This window comes from Canis lupus, chromosome 15 (genome assembly GCF_048164855.1).
Source record: "Canis lupus baileyi chromosome 15, mCanLup2.hap1, whole genome shotgun sequence".
Taxonomy (NCBI): domain Eukaryota; kingdom Metazoa; phylum Chordata; class Mammalia; order Carnivora; family Canidae; genus Canis; species Canis lupus.
The window spans coordinates 24288459-24309098 of record NC_132852.1 but is presented as its reverse complement, the minus strand read 5'-3'; the positions used below and the strand labels follow the sequence as shown (position 1 = coordinate 24309098).

General features: G+C 34.7%; 1 protein-coding gene across 1 annotated transcript in view; it reads right to left on the bottom strand.

Moving 5' to 3' along the window:
* Nucleotides 1-20640, bottom strand: part of SGCZ (sarcoglycan zeta) — a 457346-nt gene that overhangs the window by 14618 nt on the left and 422088 nt on the right. The window contains exons 5-6 of the mRNA XM_072776217.1: nt 16891-16963; nt 4989-5112 (exon numbers count right to left, since the gene is read on the bottom strand). Of these exons, the coding sequence (XP_072632318.1) occupies nt 4989-5112; nt 16891-16963 (197 nt within the window). The remainder of the gene's footprint in view (nt 1-4988; nt 5113-16890; nt 16964-20640) is intronic.

Genomic DNA, 20640 nt, shown 5'->3' with positions numbered 1-20640 from the left:
ATAAAATATTCCTTTCTGAACAAATTGAGGTGTTGCACTTTACTCCTTTCTTGAACCCTTTAGAATTCAGAAACTTCCAGTGAGTATTCTTTCTTGGCAATTATTAATTGTTTACATAAGTTCAACAAGAATCTGTTCTCCCTGTTACAAGATACTATTCGAAACATCTGTTATACTACCAAGGCTTTGACTCCGGAATATCATACTTGAGAAAGACATGCATAGATTCAGATATGACTAGACAGCATTAAGGGACAAAGGTTGACTTTTTTTGGAGTCAAAAGAGCCCCTTTGGAAGTGTTGGCCTTGTACCTTACTAATAGAGTTCCCAGTTGAGTAAAGAAGCTCACTTCTCCATAGATGCAGGAACCTAAGGATATGTTGAAGACCTCAAGAAGGAGAATTCACCCAAATATACAGGTATTGCAGACAAATCTAATGGCAAGTATCTGGCTTGGCTTCTGGCCTGAAGAAGAGGCTATTAAATTCAACTTAAAATTCCTTGCAAAAGTTCCAGCAAAGCAGATTTAAGAGGCCTTATGTGATCAATCACTATTCTTGCTGTACTTATGTAAATAATTAGGTCAGGTTTGTTAAAACTAGACTTGTTTTGCAAACAAAATGGTTTTAATTTGGCTATATTTGATGAAAATGAGGGTGACTTTAGAGAGAAAATTGTGTTTCAATAACATATCCTTTGTGGATGTTAGATTTTAGTCTGAGTAATTACCTTTTAAGTGTTTGTTATTTGCTTATGAGACTGGGATGGATCCTGAATTCTTCTGGTTTCTTCAGATATCTGGCTAAGCCTTTCCAAACTATGGCTTCTAATCTTCTTGCGTTCTCTTGTAGTGGAATCATTAAGAAGTAAAACTGTTTCTTGTTTGTTTGTTTTTCCTGAAGTCCTGGAGACCAAAACTAGAGCACCTGGTAGTAAATTCCAGAAAATTGCCAGGGTAGCTCATGTATAGACAATTCTCATACCTGTTGCTCTATGGGCCACTCAAAAGACCACCCAGAGTATTTGAACTACAAATCAGAAAAATCCATCAGCTTGCTACTGCCTGCCCCTGTTCTATCTGAGGATGCCTTGAGGCTTCACATCTAGAGATCTTCTCACTGGCAGCAGTCAGGACTCAGAAACTAGGTTTATAATTTGCTCCAATCATCAACCTGTGTTTTACTTTTATTTTCACAGAAATACCTTTTATTAATACCTGATTGCTTGCTGAACAAGGAGGAGCCTATACTGTTATTAACAAAACCTGGTGTGCCAGTATAACTAACTCAAGAAAATTGAAGTAAATGCAAAAAAGGGTTTCTGAGCAGGCATCCTGGCTGCATTGGTATAACCCAGGGACAAATCCTAACTATATTTAGTCAACAATCAACAGTGCCCTCCCCAGTCTCTCTTGCTTGCTTGCTTGTTTGTTTCCCCTCTCCTGGGATGATTGGTGGCTATCCTACTGCTACTTATTTTTGGTTTCTGTCAGTTTGACCTGTTACTAAAGTTAGTGTCATTCAAGCCCCAACAATTCCAAGCCAAGCTACTGGTGGCACAAGGATTCCAACCTATACTGCTACAGGAAGACCCAAGTCCCCAGAAGTGTGTAGAACAGTCAGAAAGAAAATTTGTGCCTCTAGGGTAGGAGAGGGACAATGCCCCTGCTCAGCAGGAAGCAGCTTCAGAAGTTGAGACCTTTAGTTCCTTCTCCTTAAGAAGAAGGAAGATGAAATCTCTCAGAGGAGAAATAAGACAGTCGGGGACCTTGGGAACAAGCCCCTGTGCACTTAGAAAACTCCTTCCTGCCTGCCGGCTATTATCACCTCTTTTGCAGAACTCCCTACTGACTGTTAGCACTTTTCTTGCAGAGCAGAGCACCAGCTAAGGAGCAAGCCTAATTCACGGCAAACCAGTCTGCGCCAAGATGGACCCCAGTACTGACCTTTCACCCACTTTTCCCCCCATTATAAAACGGAAATTCATGCCCAGGTGGAGATTTAGCATGCTAATTAGACAAGCCACCTCTACAGACTGACCTGTCACCCTTTCCCACCTAAGTTTCTTTAAAATACTCTACCCCCCCCCCCCCCCCTTAGAGAGTCAGCCCTAGGACTCTTTGCTTTGTGCTGCCTCCCTGGTGCTGGAGCAGAAGCCCCAGTGGAGCCTTGCCTGTGCTTTTCCATTTTAGGTCCGGCCCCCTTCCTGCCATTGCTGGGTCCAAGGACCCGAGTCCGGTAACTGATGGGTTTGCTCACATCTCCTTCTGTTCTGCTAAGGCAGTTACTGTGAAACTGTTCAACTTCCAAATTCTGAAATTGATATTTCTCTTCTGTATTGTCCTATAAACCATAGAATCCATTTGTTCTGAAACTCTCCCTGGTGCTCCCAATCACTCGCCTGAGCTTTTAAATCAAGGCCCACTGTCTTCTCTGAACCAAGATTTCATTTATCCCTTTCTTACTCTTTGAAATCAGGCCTATCACTGTGATAGAAAAGCTCAATAGATTTGCAAAATAAAAATTGTTCCCTCTTCCTCTGCAATCCTGTAACATACGTGTTATTGCATTATTGCATGGCCGTGTGGTATTAAGAGTTCCACCTATATTATGATGCAGGTTGACTTCAGTGAAGAATTGGAAATTCCTTGCAACACTATATCTGAAATGACTGAATCTTCATCAGTGCAAAATTTTGTGTGCAATTTCATTCTTATGCATTTTGTCAGTTACTTTGTTACCTCAATATCATGTTTGTCCTGATCTTAACTACTTTAAAAACAGTCTAAGGGAGGGACTTTTTATCTATTTTGTTTAGTAAATGATCAGTTTGCCTTTCTGTGGCATAGTCAGTGGAGCAAGGAGAAAGATTTCATATCATTTCACACTTTTTCCTAGGAAAATTACATGTTATTTTATTCCAATATAAAGTGCTGTGCTTTTCTGTGTCTTTATGTTATTAATATAAAAAATTGACCACAGCTGAAAATCTCTGGCTATGATTTATTTATAGCATAATATCCAATTCACAATTAAAAGCTAACCTGTAATTGAATCCAAGGATTCATTCCGCTGATACACTGAATAAAAGAAGATGAGTAAAGTGGTGCATAAATAGGAACAGAACAGAGATTAATAACCACCAATATTTATTATGGGGTGATTCATTATGAATAATTTGAATGAAATGATTAGCATGATAAAAGCAACTCTTTAAAAAGGATGCAAGATACTTAAAGATTTCCATCTTGCTGTGGTAGACAAAGTATTATATTCTGTAATTGTAGCAGAAAGAAATCTTGAAAGGTAATAAGGATATACTTTTACAATATTATGAAGTATATTTCTAGATTATTAAGTGTCAATATCCAATAATATGCTAATATGGTCCTGCCAGTAATTTTGTTTATAAAAAAGAAGCAAAATATGTAATTAAAATTCATCTTGAATCAACAACTGAAATAGTGGCATAAAGGTAAGAAAGGAACATCTTCCTTCGATTCTATTGATTTCTCCCTTCATCTTTACATCAGAAGAGGCATAAAATGCTCCAGAGCATCTTTCTCAAGTTATTCTTCTGTTCTTTTTCTTCTCAACTTGACCTTTATAAGATCATAATAAGATTTAAAAAGCACGAGAAGGAAGAAAATACTAAGGGACTTAATTGGTAGAAACAACAGTACAATGGATTTAGACTTTCAAGGACTTTGGGAATCATAGCAAAAATATACACAACATATACTGTGTATAAGGATTTGAAATAATTAAAATTAAAAACAAGCAAGCAAAAGAGAAACTATCAAGATGTCCAGGCAGACTTGAAAAAAAAAAAACAAAAAACAAATGAGAATCCTAAAAATGAACAATGTAATTATTAAAATTATTTAAGATTTTATTTATTTGAGATAAGAGAGAGAGGGACCCACCTGAGAGCTGGGGTAGGGAGGAGCAGAGAGAGAGGGAGAAGGAGACTGAGCTACTGAGCATGGAGGCCAATGTGGGGTTTGATCCCAGGACCCTGAGATCATGACCTGAGCCCAAGGTAGACATTTAACCAACTAAGCCACTCAGGCACCTCTAATTATTGAACTTAAAAGCTCAACAAAGGCATTAGATAAGAAATTAGATACTGAAAAGGAACCTGGGCATGTAGATCTGAATAAACAGAATGAGAAATAGAAACTAAGAAGGAGAGACTAAGAGCTCTGGCAGGTAAGGAGATGGAAACAGAGTTTCTTCAGAGTTACAGAAAAGGGCCATAGAGGAAATGGGGAGCAGGAATATGAGAAAACCCAATGCTGAGGAATTTCCAGAGTTGATAAAAATGTCATTCTGCTGGCACAACCATGACTAGCAGCAGATAAGGTACATGAAATGAATGTGTGCCTATGGCATTCCAGTGGAAGACTGGCAGATGGAAGACAGGGTTCTTTACAGCAGGCACTGAGGGAAAGCAATGCTCTTTAAAGGAATGACAACGGACTCACAGGAGATTCTTGGAGGAAGTAAAGTAACATGGGAGAAAAATGTTAACATGTATCTATCTCCTTATCTAGGGAATAACAATTGGGCTAAATGGTAAAATAACTTTTGTTTCATTTTTCTTTTAGAAGAAATATAGGAACTATTTCTACAGAAAAAAAAAAAAAAAAGTACTTTTGGAAGACCCAAAAAGAAACTAAAAAAAACAAAGACTGCCTTCACTCTTGATATTATCTTGATGTTTATTATGTTTATCTGCCAATTCTGAAACTACAGGAATTTAGATGCCCCACTTAAAATTAACTTATTGAATGGGTATCTTTCTGTAGAAAATAAATGGAGCTTTGTTTTAGGAATATAACATCAGGTTTACCAAATTTCATATTCAGGACATATTATATTTCCATAATTTAAGTTCTCTCATGACGCAGTCCTTTATGTGTCACTGCATATAATTTGAGAAGCACTCTAGCAGTAAAGGTCCAGTCTCTGCCCTGGGAACTCACCTCCCCTTCTGTAGACTGTAGATGGAGCTCCTTCCTGCAGGTGGCCTTGAAGTCTCCTGCAGCAGCGCTCACCTGGACCCCTCGTGGAGCCTCCATTATCAAGGACCTGGTGGGTGATTCAAGCCTAAGAGCAAAACAAAAGACTCTTTCATAGTAAAAAGATAAACAAATTATGATGGACTAAAAGATAACATTAGTAACTACAACAAACAGGTAAGCATAAATAAAAATCCTTGCCATTTCAAAGAAAGCCAAAATGAGTTTTAGAATGATTGCCTTATCTATTTTTTGGCTCTTTATGAAATTGTTCATTTGCTAACATCAATTATTTACTCTCATTTGTTTAATGATTTAATAACAGTTTCTTATGCGGTTTCCTTTCACAACACACATGAAAAGTAGGTCGTGATAAGTATACTTGCTTACATCTTTTATATATTTTCAAAATTAATGATTGAGTTTTAATAAATAAATTTCTACCAACTTAGCATGTAACTATCCCTCAATAAAGAGGCTTGCAAAGAGATAAGTTTAATGAAAATCATTAATATTGTGAACTTTTAAGCATTCCACAGTCAAAATTTTGTAGACCTGAAAATTTTCAAAGTACTCATTAAACTTTTAGAAATTAATTAAATGAAGAAATAAGCCATTTCCTACATCAGCCAACCTCTACTGGCCCAGGAAAATGTCCACAGAATGAATGACATTAGACTGAGAGAGAATAAGTAAACGAGAGATGATACATCAGTTCAAGTATGATTAAAGATTGCATAAATTATGAGGGGGTAAAAAACACAACTGTTTTATTTATTTATTTATTTATTTATTTATTTATTTATTTCAAGATTGTATTTATTTATTCATGAGAGACACAGAGAGAAAGGGAGAGGCAGAGACACAGGCAGAGAGAGAAGCAGGCTCCATGCAGGGAGTCGATCCCGGGTCTCCAGGACCACATTTTGGGCCGAAGGCTGCACTAAACCGCTGAGCCACCCGGGCTACCCAACACAACTGTTTTAGATAGTTGTGCCTGCAAAAAAGCTAGCTGGCAATTTCAAAATTATCTTCAATTATAAAACTAGAGAAAAGGGCAATGAAGGCAGAACATGGAAACTAGAATACAGTGGTAAAAAGCACAAGTGTGAGAAGAGGAAACATTCCCAAGTTGGTCTTTTTGGATGAATGTTCTGTTCTGGGACAGCAATTGTGCATGTTTCCCCTGACCAGACAGCTTTAGGACAAGAGTCCCCTCAGTTCACATTCACCATCATCCAGAACAACTCATTTCTTCTGAGGGAACTGATCCAGAGAGTTGTTTTGCAGGGAAAACCGCATCAAATAGTTTGTTCTCTGAAGATCAGCTCTTTCTCAATGGTGAAGTTGAACTTAAAGACTTTCAAGTGACGTTGAGACTCAGCATTTAGAAGAAGTAAATTCGACATTTTCAATTTTTTTTTTCACTCACCAAAGTAACTTTGAAACTTTCATCTCTATGGGCCTCTTGGACATCTTTATAAAATCCCTGGATGGATCGGATTTTGAATATATATATATATATATTTTGAATATATATATAGAATATATATATAAATATATATTTTTAAAGAAATGTTTGTTTTTTTAGAAAAAACAAAATCATGTTTTCACACAGCATTTGAAAACTTGAAAATAAAAAATTTTTTTTCACTCATAATCCTCATACTTTCCACATAGAATCTAAATTTCTATTAAACTGTGTATTTTATAATTGATTTCTCCTAATACATCCCCAAATATACACCATTCTCCACTACGATTTTCATTGGTTAATTATCCATAACATTAAATGTAATTATATAAGATTGGATATGATGAACAATTCAAATAGAAGTCAGGTACTCAATTAAAATGAATTAATATTCTAAAACAGAATGTGAATCTAACATTCAAACAAACACAACTCAGTTAATTTATAAGTGGGAGAAAAAGCTCCCGGACTTTATCAAATAATTGATATGGTTTAGTTTGTTTCCAAGGATAGGGGTTGAAGTTCCTGCTCATATATTTGATAATAAGATACTCATATTAAATGTGTACATGTTTTTGTATTATATTCCTACGCTGTTTGACATTTGGTACTAGAACACTAAAATATATTTAGTCTTTCTGGGCTTTTGAGTTTTTCCGTTCTCATTTTTATTATTTAATCAGAAAATATAATATTCATCTTCATTTTAGACTTCAGGTAGCCATCTCCAGCATAGCCACAGAGTACAGTGGTTTGCTACCACTGACTTAGAGGATCTCTATTCAACGAGGCAGGAAAGACCTAGAGATGGGTTCAGGAAAGTTAGCCAGTAGCAGTAAGACTCAGTTTCTGCATCTCTAAATTGAAAATTACAGCATTTCCTTTGGGGCCATAAGAGATATCTTAGGAGAAGTAAGGGACATAAATATGTAGTGGGGCAGTACTGTGAGATATTGATGGAATTCCCTTTCCTATCACATTTCCTAGAAGTTCTGCTGTTCACTAAATAGTATCTTTTGCCATAAACAGTGGAAGATGGAGCAGAGAAGTTGATAAAGATCTTTCAAGTTTCCTAATCTTATAGAACTTTGAACTGAAAAATACCTAGCTGTGGAATGTGTTGAAAGTGACTCAGCACATGAGCAAAAACATCAAAAGAAAAGTAGCCAGTGAGAGCTTGTGCTCTATTTCCACCTGTTGGAGCACTGTTTTCTTGATTCACAGAATAAAGAAGATTTGGTTGGGGAATGAACAGAATTGGTTTCAAATTGTTCTCTGTGTTGTGCTACCTGAGGCCAAGCCCTATGATGTATGGCCTTTATTCTTTATGGGTTAGAAGTCTGAAGAGAGTAATCTCAGGATGACTGAGGACAAGAGACCAAAGATTCTACACCAAGAGAGAAGTGGTGACCTGTGGTGAAGAATGTGTAAGCAGAGGGAAGAATGAGAACCTCTTGGCAAATGTCAGCTTGGGTCATGAGGCTCCTAATGACCAAATGTCACCCCAAAAGCTTTGGCACAGTGTAAACCCCTTGGTACAGTGATGCAACCCCAGAGACAAAGAAGAGAATTGAATAGACTGAGGCTGAATTTCTGATATCAGTGCATTAAAGGCCAAATATGTAAATACAGTTTCATTTCTGTGCAGATGATCTGCTGGCCTAAGACAATGTATACCTGACACATCACACATATATAATTATATATATATACACATATATATATACACATATATACTTATATATAATATATACCTATATACTTAATAATTTACATATATGTAAAATTGATCAAAGAATACACAAAACATTCAAAAAGTGGTAGCAATTTTATAGTGTTGCTAAATCAGGTTATGAAGTGATTAAGACTTTGAATTAAACAGGTTTCAACTGTATGCTTTGTTAATCTTGATAAAACTAAGTGTGGTAATCATCAAAATATATATAAATCTTATTCCCAAACTATAAGTTCAATTAATCCTCAACAAAGCAGGAAAAACTATCCAATGGGAAAAAGTCATTTCAACTCATCCTATACTTAAAACTTTGCATGGATTATCTCACAATCATTCCACTAACACTGAGAAATGCATACTCTATCCATATTTTACTTAGGAAGTAGTTGAATCTTAGTGTAGTTATTTGTTTAGGATTAACTAGCTTGTATCTCATATCCAAAACCACCTTGAAAAAGAACAGCAATGTTGAACTTAAAAACTTTGAAGCACTTTAAGCATTTTAAGCAGAGCTATAATAATGAAGACAGTTGCCAGCCTGGCATAACAAATAACAAATAGAACAATAAAATAACAGAGACTCTAGAAATAAACTCTAACAAGTATGGTCATCCGGTGTTTGACAAACGCAGTAAAGTGACCCAATGAGAAAAAGTAGTCTTTTCAACAGTGCTGGAATAACTGATCTCTATATGGACAAAAAGAACTTCAGTCTATACCACCCACTGTTATAAAAAATAAAAGCTAAAACATAAGGCTTTTGTTATTTTGATTATTTTTTAAAGGTGTATTTATTTTAGAGAAAAAAGAGAGAGAGAACTTGTAATGGGGGGGGGGGCGGCCCAGAGGGAGAGAATCCTCAAGCCTACTCCCTGCTGAGCTGAGAGCCTAACCCAAACCTCAAATCCACCACCCTGAAATCATGACCAGACCGAAACCAAGAGTTAGATGCTTAACCCACTAAGCCACTCAGGCACCTCTAAAATGTAAGGCTTTTTGTTTATTTATTTTTAAATATTTTATTTATATAGGCTTTTTGTTTATTTATTTTTAAATATTTTATTTATTTATTCATGAGAGACAGAGAGAGTAAGGCAGAGAGAAAAGCAGGCTCCCTGAGGGGAACCCGATGTGGGACTTGATCCCAGGTCTCCAGGATCCTGCCCTGAGCCAAAGGCAGATGCTCAACCGCTGAGCCACTCTAGGTGTCCCATTGTAAGGTTTTTTAAAGGAAAATATCTTTGTGATGCGGGAATAGACCAAACTTTCTTAGGCTACAAAAAGGAGTAAAAAGGGACGCCTGGGTGGCTCAGCGGTGATCCCGGAGTACCAGGATCCAGTCCCACATCGTGCTCCCTGCATGGAGCCTGCTTCTCTCTCTGCCTATTTCTCTGTCTCTCATGAATCAATCAATCAATCAATCAATCAATCAATACATAAATAAATAAAACTGTTTTTACAAAAGGAATAACACAAATATTTTAAAACATAAATTAGATGTCTTCAAGATGAAAAGCTGCTTTTCAAAATCCATCAATAAAATGAATATACCCATAGACTGGGAAATAATATCCACAAAATACAGATGTTATAAAGGACTGCTGTCAGGGTATATAAATAATCCTCTAGTTCAAAGATAAAAATACAAAAAACACAGTTAAGATATGGACAAACGATTTGAACAAACACTTCACTATATATATGGTTGTTCTATATGTACATGAAAAAATCATTAATGTCATTACTAATCAAGTAACGGCAAATTAAAAACATGAAATGCCACTAAGCATCCACCAGAATGGCTCAAGTTAATAAGAATGCTAACACTGAATATTGGGGAAATGTGCACTACTGAAATTCTCATTCATTTTTACAGAAAATGATATAATCACTTTGGAAAGCTCTGACATTTTCATATAAAACCTAATACATGCTGGCTATATCCCAAGTGTCTATCAATTAGGAAAATGCATACATAAAATATTGTATGTTCATGTAATGGAATACTAATCAACAGTAAAGCAGAAAGAACTATTGATACAGACAACAGCACAGATGGATCTTAAAAACATCTTGTGGAGTGAAAGAAATCTTGCAAAGAAGAGTACATATTGTAGATTAATTTATAATTAGTACTAAATCAATCTAACCTAATCCAGGGTGAAAAAAGGTGAGAGAAAATGTTGCTTCTTGTGGGTAGTGATGGGGATTTTCTGGGAAGGGCATAAGAGAACTCTCTGGGTTATGATGTGTGTTGTTCTTTAAAGAATTTATTTATTTATTTGAGAGAGAGAGTGTGTGTGCAGGGGGAGGAGCAGAGGAAGAAGGACAAGCAGACTCCGGACTGAGTGGAGAGTCAGATGTGGGGCTCCATCTCATGACCCTGAGATCATGACCTGAGCTGAAATCAACCTTTAACCAAGCAATCCAATTCTTAATCAACCACCAATCAACCAATTGGACATTTAACTAAGTGAGCCACTCAGGTGCCCTGATGATAATGTTTTATATCGTGGTAGAAATTTGGGTTACACAGGTATATGAATTTGTCAAAACTCTGGAAATGTGCACTTAATTTTTGTGAATGTCATTGTATGATTTTTTTTTAAAAGAAAAGAAACTGTAAGTAATCTTGAATAGTAGTTAGTGATATGCATGCCAAAGTGAATAGGCAACGTGTATAGATTTATACAATGTATGTTCAAATGCATAAAAAATAAGATATACTGGCAGACGGCTAGTGGAATGTGTACCTATGTGATTAAAGGGGGACAACAAGGACAACAATAATGAAGCAATCTAGCTGGGGGTATGTAGATGGTCATTATGAGATGCTTCAACACTAAGCATGTTTGAGAATTTTCATAAAATGTTGGGAAAGAAAGTATGGTCTCATATCTTATAGGAATATCCGTTTTACTCAATTTTGGTTAAAATATATAAAACATTATGCTATGTAGATCCAAATAGGAAAACCGTTAACCGATGCTAATGTTCGACTGTCATTGACGATTAAAATTCAATAAAGTGTACTAATGAAATATAGGGATGCTTTTAAAATATTTTTAATTCGTAGGACGCTTGGATGGCTCAGTGGTTGAGCATCTGCCTTTGGCTCAGGGCGTGATCCTGGATCTCGAGATCGAGTTCCACATCGAGTTCCCTTCAGGGAGCCTGCTTTTGTCTCTGCCTGTATCTCTGCCTCTCTTTCTATGTCTGTCACGAATAAATAAATAAAATATTTATATATATATATATATATTTAATTCCAGTTGCTAAATTGCCATGTTAATATAAATAATGTATCACTCAATGTCTATATTTTACAATTACTTTCTGGAGAGGGATATCTATTATTTACCTAAAAATTCAAAAATTTGAGATATTCTTGGATAAAAGTAAATTCCTATCTACTTCCATATCATGAAAATTCTAATATTTTAAAAAATAATAAACATATGTAATAAAATCCCAACAAGAATCTCAATAGAGTCTCTTGAAGCTTAAAACATTATGTTAAACTATTTTGGGGAGAAAAGCACGTGTGACACTTATTATATTTTTAAAATGAAGTTAAAGTGGCAAATTTTCTTTTTAAAATCAGAACATAATATGATATTATTTTAATTAAAAGTGAGGTTGAAATTAAAAATAGAAACTCATCAATGGTGGGTGCCTGGGTGGCTCGGTCGGTTAAACATCTGCCTTGGGCTCAGGTTGTGATCTTGGGGTCCAGGGATCAATCCCCACGTTGGGCTCCCTGCTCAGCAGAGAGTCTGCTTCTCCCTCTGACCCTCCCCAGTGTCATGCTCTCTCTCTCTCTCTTTCTCTCTCTATCAAATAAATAAATAAAATCTTAAAAAAAAAGAAATTCATCATGGAACACAATATAATTTAAAACATCAAAAGTATTTATGAGAAATTAGTTTATGAGAAATATGGCAATCATTTTGGGTGGAAAATCCTAGGTTTCTTAATAAAGATGCTTAATAATTGACTCTCCATACTGAGACAATAACATTAGATCCTTCATATTCTGCAAGAATAATTTCCAGTTTTACCTACTCAAAATATAAAAACTAATAAATCACAGACTATAATTTTCAATGGAAAATTAGAAAAAAATTCAGAATAATTTTTCATTTTATTTATTCAAAACATTAAACTAAAAAATCACCAAGTGTACAAAATAATAAATCACAGACTAATTTTCAATGGAAAATTAGAAGAAAATTCAGAACATAATTTCTCATTTATTCAAAACATAAAACTAAGAAATAAATTACCAAGTGTACAAAACCAATAAAAGAAAATTAGAAGAACATACAGGAAATATCCAGATACAAAAAAGAAAATTTCTGAAACAAGATGGAAACCCCAAAATCATAAAGAAAAAGAATTGGTAAAGTTTAGTAAATCTTAGTTTGCATCAATTTTCTCTAGATATTCTGGACTCCTCAAATAAGCCTATAATCCCTTTAGAAGTCCTGGACTTAGTCATTCTGGAGCTCAAACATTCCAGAATACTCTGGAACTCAAATTAGACTAAACCTGTATTCTCTTCTAGAACCTTCTAACAAGCAGACTCTTGGCAACACAGGCTCAACAATGAAATGATGCCCTGCTTCCCTCCTAGAAATTCTCAAGCCTCCCCTGAGGAGGGCTTACAACATAGTAGAGATTTTTAATTTATTTTATTATATAACATTCTCTAAAAGGGCCTGTTGAAAAATGAAACCCATGTTTATTTGCAAAGCTTTTGAATTCTGATGTGATTAGTCACTAGAATTAGTTAAGTACGATTGTGTTCATTTTGAAAGCATTCTAGCAATCATAGCAACAGATTTCAGACTAGTTCTTATAGTGGAAACTATAAGAGATTCTAGCAGAGAAAAGGAGTAATGTTGAACTCAAGTCACCCTGCCACCTGTTTTTTCCAAGATGTTCTATTTTTACTGTATTTACATACCAAAGATGCAACAAGATTTTGTTTTTAAGGTGTTATGAGATTCTCAATTTGAAAATGAGTGCCCTAGGTTTCTAGAAGAATCCTCAGTATTCTGAGAAAGGATTTCAGACTCCTTTTAAAATAAGCTGTGAGACACAACCACTTCACGGAAACTTAAGCAGAACTTAAGCATCATGTATTTCACTCTTCATAAATATTTAACATGGCATCAGACATTTAGTGGGGATCCAAATTATTTTTTATTTCAATGATGGAATGAATGGAAAATTGGACAGAAAAATGTTTTACAGGAAAAAAAGACCAATGCAAACTGTGACCTGAATATACAGGCAATTTTAAGGTCTTAGCACTTCGAGCTGCAGTGAGTTTTCTTCAGCTGCAAATCCGTTGTTTCTGTTGCCTTAATTTTTACTGTTTTCTGCCTACTTGCACCTTCCATTATGGTTTCTCCCTTCAAGTTAGATCAAACAAATTTCTAGATCAATTGTTGCTCTGTGTTCCCAAGATTACACGCTAAGACAAGCTTCTCATAATGATCACTTGCTATTAACTCTAAATAAATATATAAATACAGACATAGCATGAAAGAGTAAAGAGGGAGAAGAAAGAGGCAGAGACGAGAAAAGGTGGGGAAAGGAACAAAATACCGTTTTACTATTTTTTTTCAGCAAATTTATCTTAGCCTTTCATTGACAAAACTTGTCAGTGCAAAATCTTTAACTACCTTATACATGGCGGTGGCTTTTCCTTGAACACAATCACCATGTAAATGAGAGCTATGTGTTTTCAGTGATTAATTTGGAGCCTGCAAAACTTAACATTTCAGTTTAAAATTATATTCATACAAGAATGAGCATGATGAAAAGATACCAGTTACATCATTAAATATTAATTCATTTTTACTGAAATGAATCTGAGTCTGGATTCTTTTTTTTTTTTTTTTTTCCCTTGGAACAGTTAATGAAACTCAGATCCAAACAATGTTTGGGCAATATATAATGGGTTTCATCAGTCTTCACCATAGAGTGCAGAATCTCTTTTGAACTGTAATAATTTAGCTATATTTTAATTTAAGAAATAAAAATGGAAGAATGTTCATACCTGGGCTCTTCTGGAAAAATATACTGTTCTGTTGTTACTGACTATTCAATATACTTTTTTTCACGTTTCTAATACATAGGTACCTACTAAAAAACAATGTCACTTTATATAAAATATCCTAGAAAATCTACATGTGTAGGTTTAAAGTGCATGTGGAAACTGGCATAGAATTTGGCCAAATATTAAGGACTCATCAAACATGTGTTAAATACGTAAATTGTAGAAATCTACTTCCTGTCCACTCCAAAATATTACCTATATTCTTTAATAAAACTTTTGGAATGTACCTGTCTAAAGTCTTTTATTTTCAACAAAAACAAAATTAAAGACAGCACAGCTACTTACTCCCCAAATTACCATTTGATTTACCTGGCCAACCAATCTCACCTTGTTAATTAGAATTAGGTGTCGACTAAGAGTACTTCTTACTGGCCTGAAAGGAGAATTGTCAGCAGGACTCGTAAAAATCTTCTCAGACATTCTCCTTTTAATCTTCTTGTACACAAATGAATAATTGAACACCCCCATCATTACTGTGGTTTGCTTCTGTTTCAGCTTTCGAATTATATCAGTAACACTCATCTTGGGGGTTGCTAATTTGCTTTTAGCACTAGCAGATAAGCTTAGCTTAGTGCAATATTTAAATAATTGATGAATAATTAGAAAATAAAAGCTCTAAACACTATATACTAATTATAATTGAATTCACATTCACACTTATGAATTTTGAGACATGTCAGCAAGGTAATTAAAGTAAAGTTCTTATTTCTCTTTTGGCGATAGATTTTCATAATGAAAATCATTCAATGAGTATATAGTTACTAAAATGTTAGAAGTAAAAAGAAGTTTCTTTTAGAATGGTGTAATTTAAACAATTTTTTTATTGAATGAATCACTAAGCTCGGGCATGTGTACTAAAACAGTTCAAAAACCATTGGAGTCAACATTGGCCACATGGGTCTTAATAACACAGTAACTGTGACCACACTTCTTACATTACATGCACTCAACATCCTTGTTATTGAGTTTTGCTGTTTCAGTAATTCAAATGAACAAGTATGTATCAGGCACATTATATGTGAGATACATGTTGACTGCTATAGCAGTCTTTAAATAGTTTATACAAAGATAAACAAGGAACAATGTAGATCCTGGTCTATGGAGCATACAACCTTCCTAGATGGGGAGGGATAAAATAAATAATTACACAAAAATGTTGAATTCCTAACTGAGAAAAGAGCCATAAGTTAAAAGTATAACACACCATGAGATGCTATTTACATATACTCTTCGACCCTCCTAAATCCCTGGGGTTTGGGCATTGAGTAAAAAATTATTTGTCTCATAAAAAATGCCTTGAAGATGGCCACCTTCTTCTGTTATTGTTAACCAGACTATTTGGATGTCAAATGCTAAAATACTGAGAAACTGAGTTCCTTAGGAAATTTTATCACAGAACTATAAAGGTCTGAAAAATTTACTGTTGTGAAAGTACGGATTTTTTTTTAATTTAATTTTTTTCTCTATTATTCTATTTTCATTTGAACATTTTTTCCCCCACTCATCCAAACAGGAAGGACTAAACCTGATCTTTATGAAGTAATTTGGGTTTTGCTTCATATTTATATTGTATTTTCCAAGACAAATGCCATCTCCCAGGTTGATACTTTGATTCAGCTTTAAAAATGACTTTTAATATCTGATTTATTTTTTTATCATCATTAATGTTGTCTTTTTTAATCCTATAGAAATGTATTTTGGAATATAATTTACCTGCCAGATAGTAATTATATAAAGCATCTTTTTTTAATTGATGTATAAGATTCTATTAGTTTTAGATATACATGATTTGATGTACTGATATATTTTGGAATGAGGACCACAATAAATCATATAAAAGATCTTTGATCCCCAAACCTTAACTCACTTACTGAGTTAAGAACATTAATCAATCAGTTACAAGATTTTAATATTTCAACATTTATTAACAGTTGCTGTAATTATCCTAGGACGAATTCTATAAAGTTGTCTCGCAATTTTCTGGGTAGTGAGGGCTGTTACATACAGCTCTGCCTCTTAGAAGCAGCGCGGTATCAGAAAGTAGTGTTTTCCATTGGAAATATTAGATTGAGGAATCCATCATAAGGCAATTGAGCTCTGCCTTTTTCTGATTACTATTTACATTTGCTTTGTGTTTCCCTTAACATAACACTCCCTGACAATTTCTAGCTTTTTCCTACTTTCTGCCTCCTCTTTCTGCCTATGTGTGCCATGTGTTTCATTGCCTATCAGATCTTCTGGAATCTTGATTTTTATCAATCCTCTCTAAACCTCCTCTGTAACTGCCTTTTCCACACTCCTCCTGCCTGATATGTTTATTTTTATATTCATTTTATTAGAGGCAAAAATATATAGAAGGTTGGAATCATAACTCACATATTTGTGTTGAGTTGACATTCCCTGACAACAGGTTATATATATTAAAGTAACACAAATATGTAGCACATTTTCTATTTTACTTCTCTGTATATCAAAGGCAAATCAACGCTGATTGAACTCTGCCACAGATGGAAGAGCCAGAACTTACCTGAGATCTTGGGATGGTTCTGCTCTGATGTGAGGTGTTTCAACAGAGTGCCCAAATACTGCTCCTTCAGTGCCTGGACAGAACAGGAAGCCAGTAGTCAGTACAAGCAAGAGTGTGAATGAAAATATGGAGAGTGAGTTCCCTTGTAATATATCATTAATTCTTTAAAGACATAGGTCTTGTGGGGCATTTGGCATACACATAACACCCGCCTTTGATCAGAGAGATTATCCATGGCACCTTACTTTGACCTCTTTGGAACTAAAGCTCTATCTAAAACCATAAACTGCTCAAAATAATTTCATTAGAGTTTTCTTCATGTGAGGTCATACTTACCCAAAGAGGTCTTGCACTCCAACACTTTCCTCAGGCACTTGAATTATATTCTAACTACACTTTCATTTATTGACTCCATGTGATTTTCCAGATTCCCAGAGCCTTTCAATAATTTAACTGAGCTAAACAAAATGACCTTGCTTTTTAAAAATGCAAAAAAACATTTTTTGAAGATGATGATGATGACAAAAATCTTTTTTTTTCTTTTGAAATTTCACATAAACTTTTTAGATCATTCCCTTTGGAATGATTTTTTCTTTTGGCTTAATCTCCAAAAACATTTTGGTGTAGGAATGTCATGTCTGCTCCATTAATGGCCTCTACACCAGCTCATTAATACAAATTATACAAGATAATGCAAATAATACAAATAATGCAAATAAAAAATATAAATTTTAAACCTAGAAGATAAAGCTGCTTATGCTTATTGTGAAGAACAATGGGAAATATATTGATTCAATAAGCAATAAAGAAATTTTCACTAGAAAATTAGAGCTAACACATATTCCTTAAAAATAAGTTGTTTTATAAGAAAATACACTAAAATCACCAATTTCTCTACATAAAACAGCAATGCAGACCTTGATCTTCAAGCAGAGAGGAAGACTTTTTTTTTTTTTTTCAAAGACTGTAACATGGTTTCATCTTTATTATGGTTCTAAGGATAAATTTATAAGGTTCTGCAGCAGTAAATGCCTAAGATTACAGATTTCAGTTTATAAGCTAAAAGCTATTGGCATTTGTTGACCTCTCACCAAGTTTTAGTAGTTGTTGATGTTTAGTTTTGTTTTTTTCTAAAGAGACTCTGTAGGGCGTATAATATATAGATAGATTATCGGAGCAATTATTTCTTTATGGAGTTTGCTCTTTTGATATTTTGTAAGATATTTTATTTCTGTGAGTGGAAAATTCTTAGAGATAGGTCTTTGAAAGTGAAGTAACAGTTTTAGATAAAACCCCAATTTTGTGATTGTGGCAGGGGTGACATTTGAAACATTTCAAGGTATAAATTTTCATATCTCAAGGAGAGATTGTGTTAGCATTTTAAAAGAAGATATAACTTCCAGAAAGAATAGTTATCCATGTATAAAGTTTAAAAATTAATTTCCACTATTCTGTGACTTTGAAAACTTCCCAGACAAGATAACAGAAATATAATTAAAGAGCAGTAGCAACACTTATTTTCAAACATGGAACGGCACATATGGTAACTTTGCATAGACTATATCAGTGAAAGTAAAAGGGGAATATTATCAAAGTTTTAATTTTCCAATGAGGATTAAAAACTGATAGAGGGGGGAATCCCTGGGTGGCTCAGCAGTTTAGCGCCTGCCTTCGGACCAGGGCTGATCCTGGAGTCTCAGGATCGAGTCCTGCATCGGGCTCCCTGCATGAGACCTACTTCTCCCTCTGCCTGTGTCTCTGTTTCTCTCTGTGTCTCTCATGAATAAATAAATAAAATCTCTAATATATATTATATATATATATATATAATATATATTAAAAAAAAACCTGATAGAGGTCTTAATTCTAAGTATCAGTATAGAAAATTTTTAATGATTAAAAAAAAAACAACTTGAAGAAATAATCATATTTCCTAAGGGGATAACTTTAAGTCTTTTTTTTTAATTTTTTTTTTTAATTTTTATTTTTTTTATTTATGATAGTCACACAGAGAGAGAGAGAGAGAGAGGCAGAGACATAGGCAGAGGGAGAAGCAGGCTCCATGCACCGGGAGCCCGACGTGGGATTCGATCCCGGGTCTCCAGGATCACGCCCTGGGCCAAAGGCAGGCGCTAAACCGCTGCGCCACCCAGGGTTCCCCTAAGGGGATAACTTTAAAACTTGAATAAAATAACGTAAACGATTAACTAACTATAAACCTCCAGATAATGAAAAAAATTACTCTCATCCTCTCCATTGCAGTCCTAGAATGAGCCAAAGGGGTACTAATTAATAAGCAATAATGATCATCTTAAAAGGAAATCAGAAAGGGAAGATAAAATCTGTCTGAAGCAGGCATATACATACTCTCACAGTATAAAAAAATCAAAATTAAAATTCATATTACCTTCGAATTGGGAAATTTTACAAATGTCAGATGATTAGGAAGGTTGCCAGACTTTGCAATAAAAAATACAGGACACCAAATTAATTTTGAATTTCAGGAAATATGAAATAATTTTTAAAATAAGTATGAAATATTTTCAGGGGACATACTTATAGTAAAAATTATACGGTATTTATCTGAAATTCAAAGTTGAATCACTACATTGTATACCTGAAACTAATATACACTGTATGTTAACTAACTAGAATTTAAATAAAAATAAATAAAATGCTTATATTTTTAAAATAAATAAATTGTAACCTATTCTTTTTTTTTTTAATTTAAAGATTTTATTTATTTATTCATGAGAGACACAGAGAAAGAGAGAGAGGCAGAGACACAGGCAGAGGGAGAAGCAGGCTCCATGCAGGGAGCCTGATGTGGGAATTGATCCCAGGACTCCAGGATTGGGCCCTGGGCCGAAGGCAGGCGCTCAACTGCTGAGCCAACCAGGGAACCCCTGGATGCTACTTTTTATGAATGCCTAACATAAAATACCATCACCATCAAAAATGAAAATATAACATTAAAATTAAATTTACATATCCTTCCTAATGTGGCTGTCTATATTGTAAAAAAATGCTTTACTCTAGGTGGTTTGCCATTTGCACCAGAACAGACAACACCAAAAAACCAAAACAAACCAAACCAAAAATACCTGGTGTTCTGAGGTTCTTCCTCAACTTTATAGAAACTATATATATATATATATTGTTAAAGGTAGCGTTTTTCTAGCCACTAGCTTCATAAATTCTATTGCAGTTACTTTCAGATATAGTTTTATGAGGTCATTGTCTTTGTATGGAGGACTTATGATCAGTAATACACACAGCAGCAAACCAAAGATATCTCTGCACTTTGAAATATTAGTTTTACATAAATTATCTTTTTTTCTCACATTTTAAATGTAAATAGATAATATACTGTTTATGCCTGCAAAATGAGGAAGCTGTAATCAGATAAGCTAAATACTTCACATTGTGAGCTAGAATCTTGGCCTTCAGGTTTTCTTTTCTTTTTTTTTTTTTTTAAGATTTTATTTATTTATTCATAAGAGACACACAGAGAGAGGGGAAGAGGGGGAAGAGATACAGGCAGAGGGAGAAGCAGGCACCCTGAAGGGAGCTGGATGCAGAACTTGATCCCAGAACCCTGACATCATGACCTGAACCAAAGGCAGACACTCAACTGCTAAGCCACCCAGGCTCCCCAGCCTTCAGGTTTTCCATGCACTTTGAAGTTAGCAGACAGTAGAAGACAACCTCACTCCTTCATTCTTACCTAAATGACTTGAGCAAGTTATT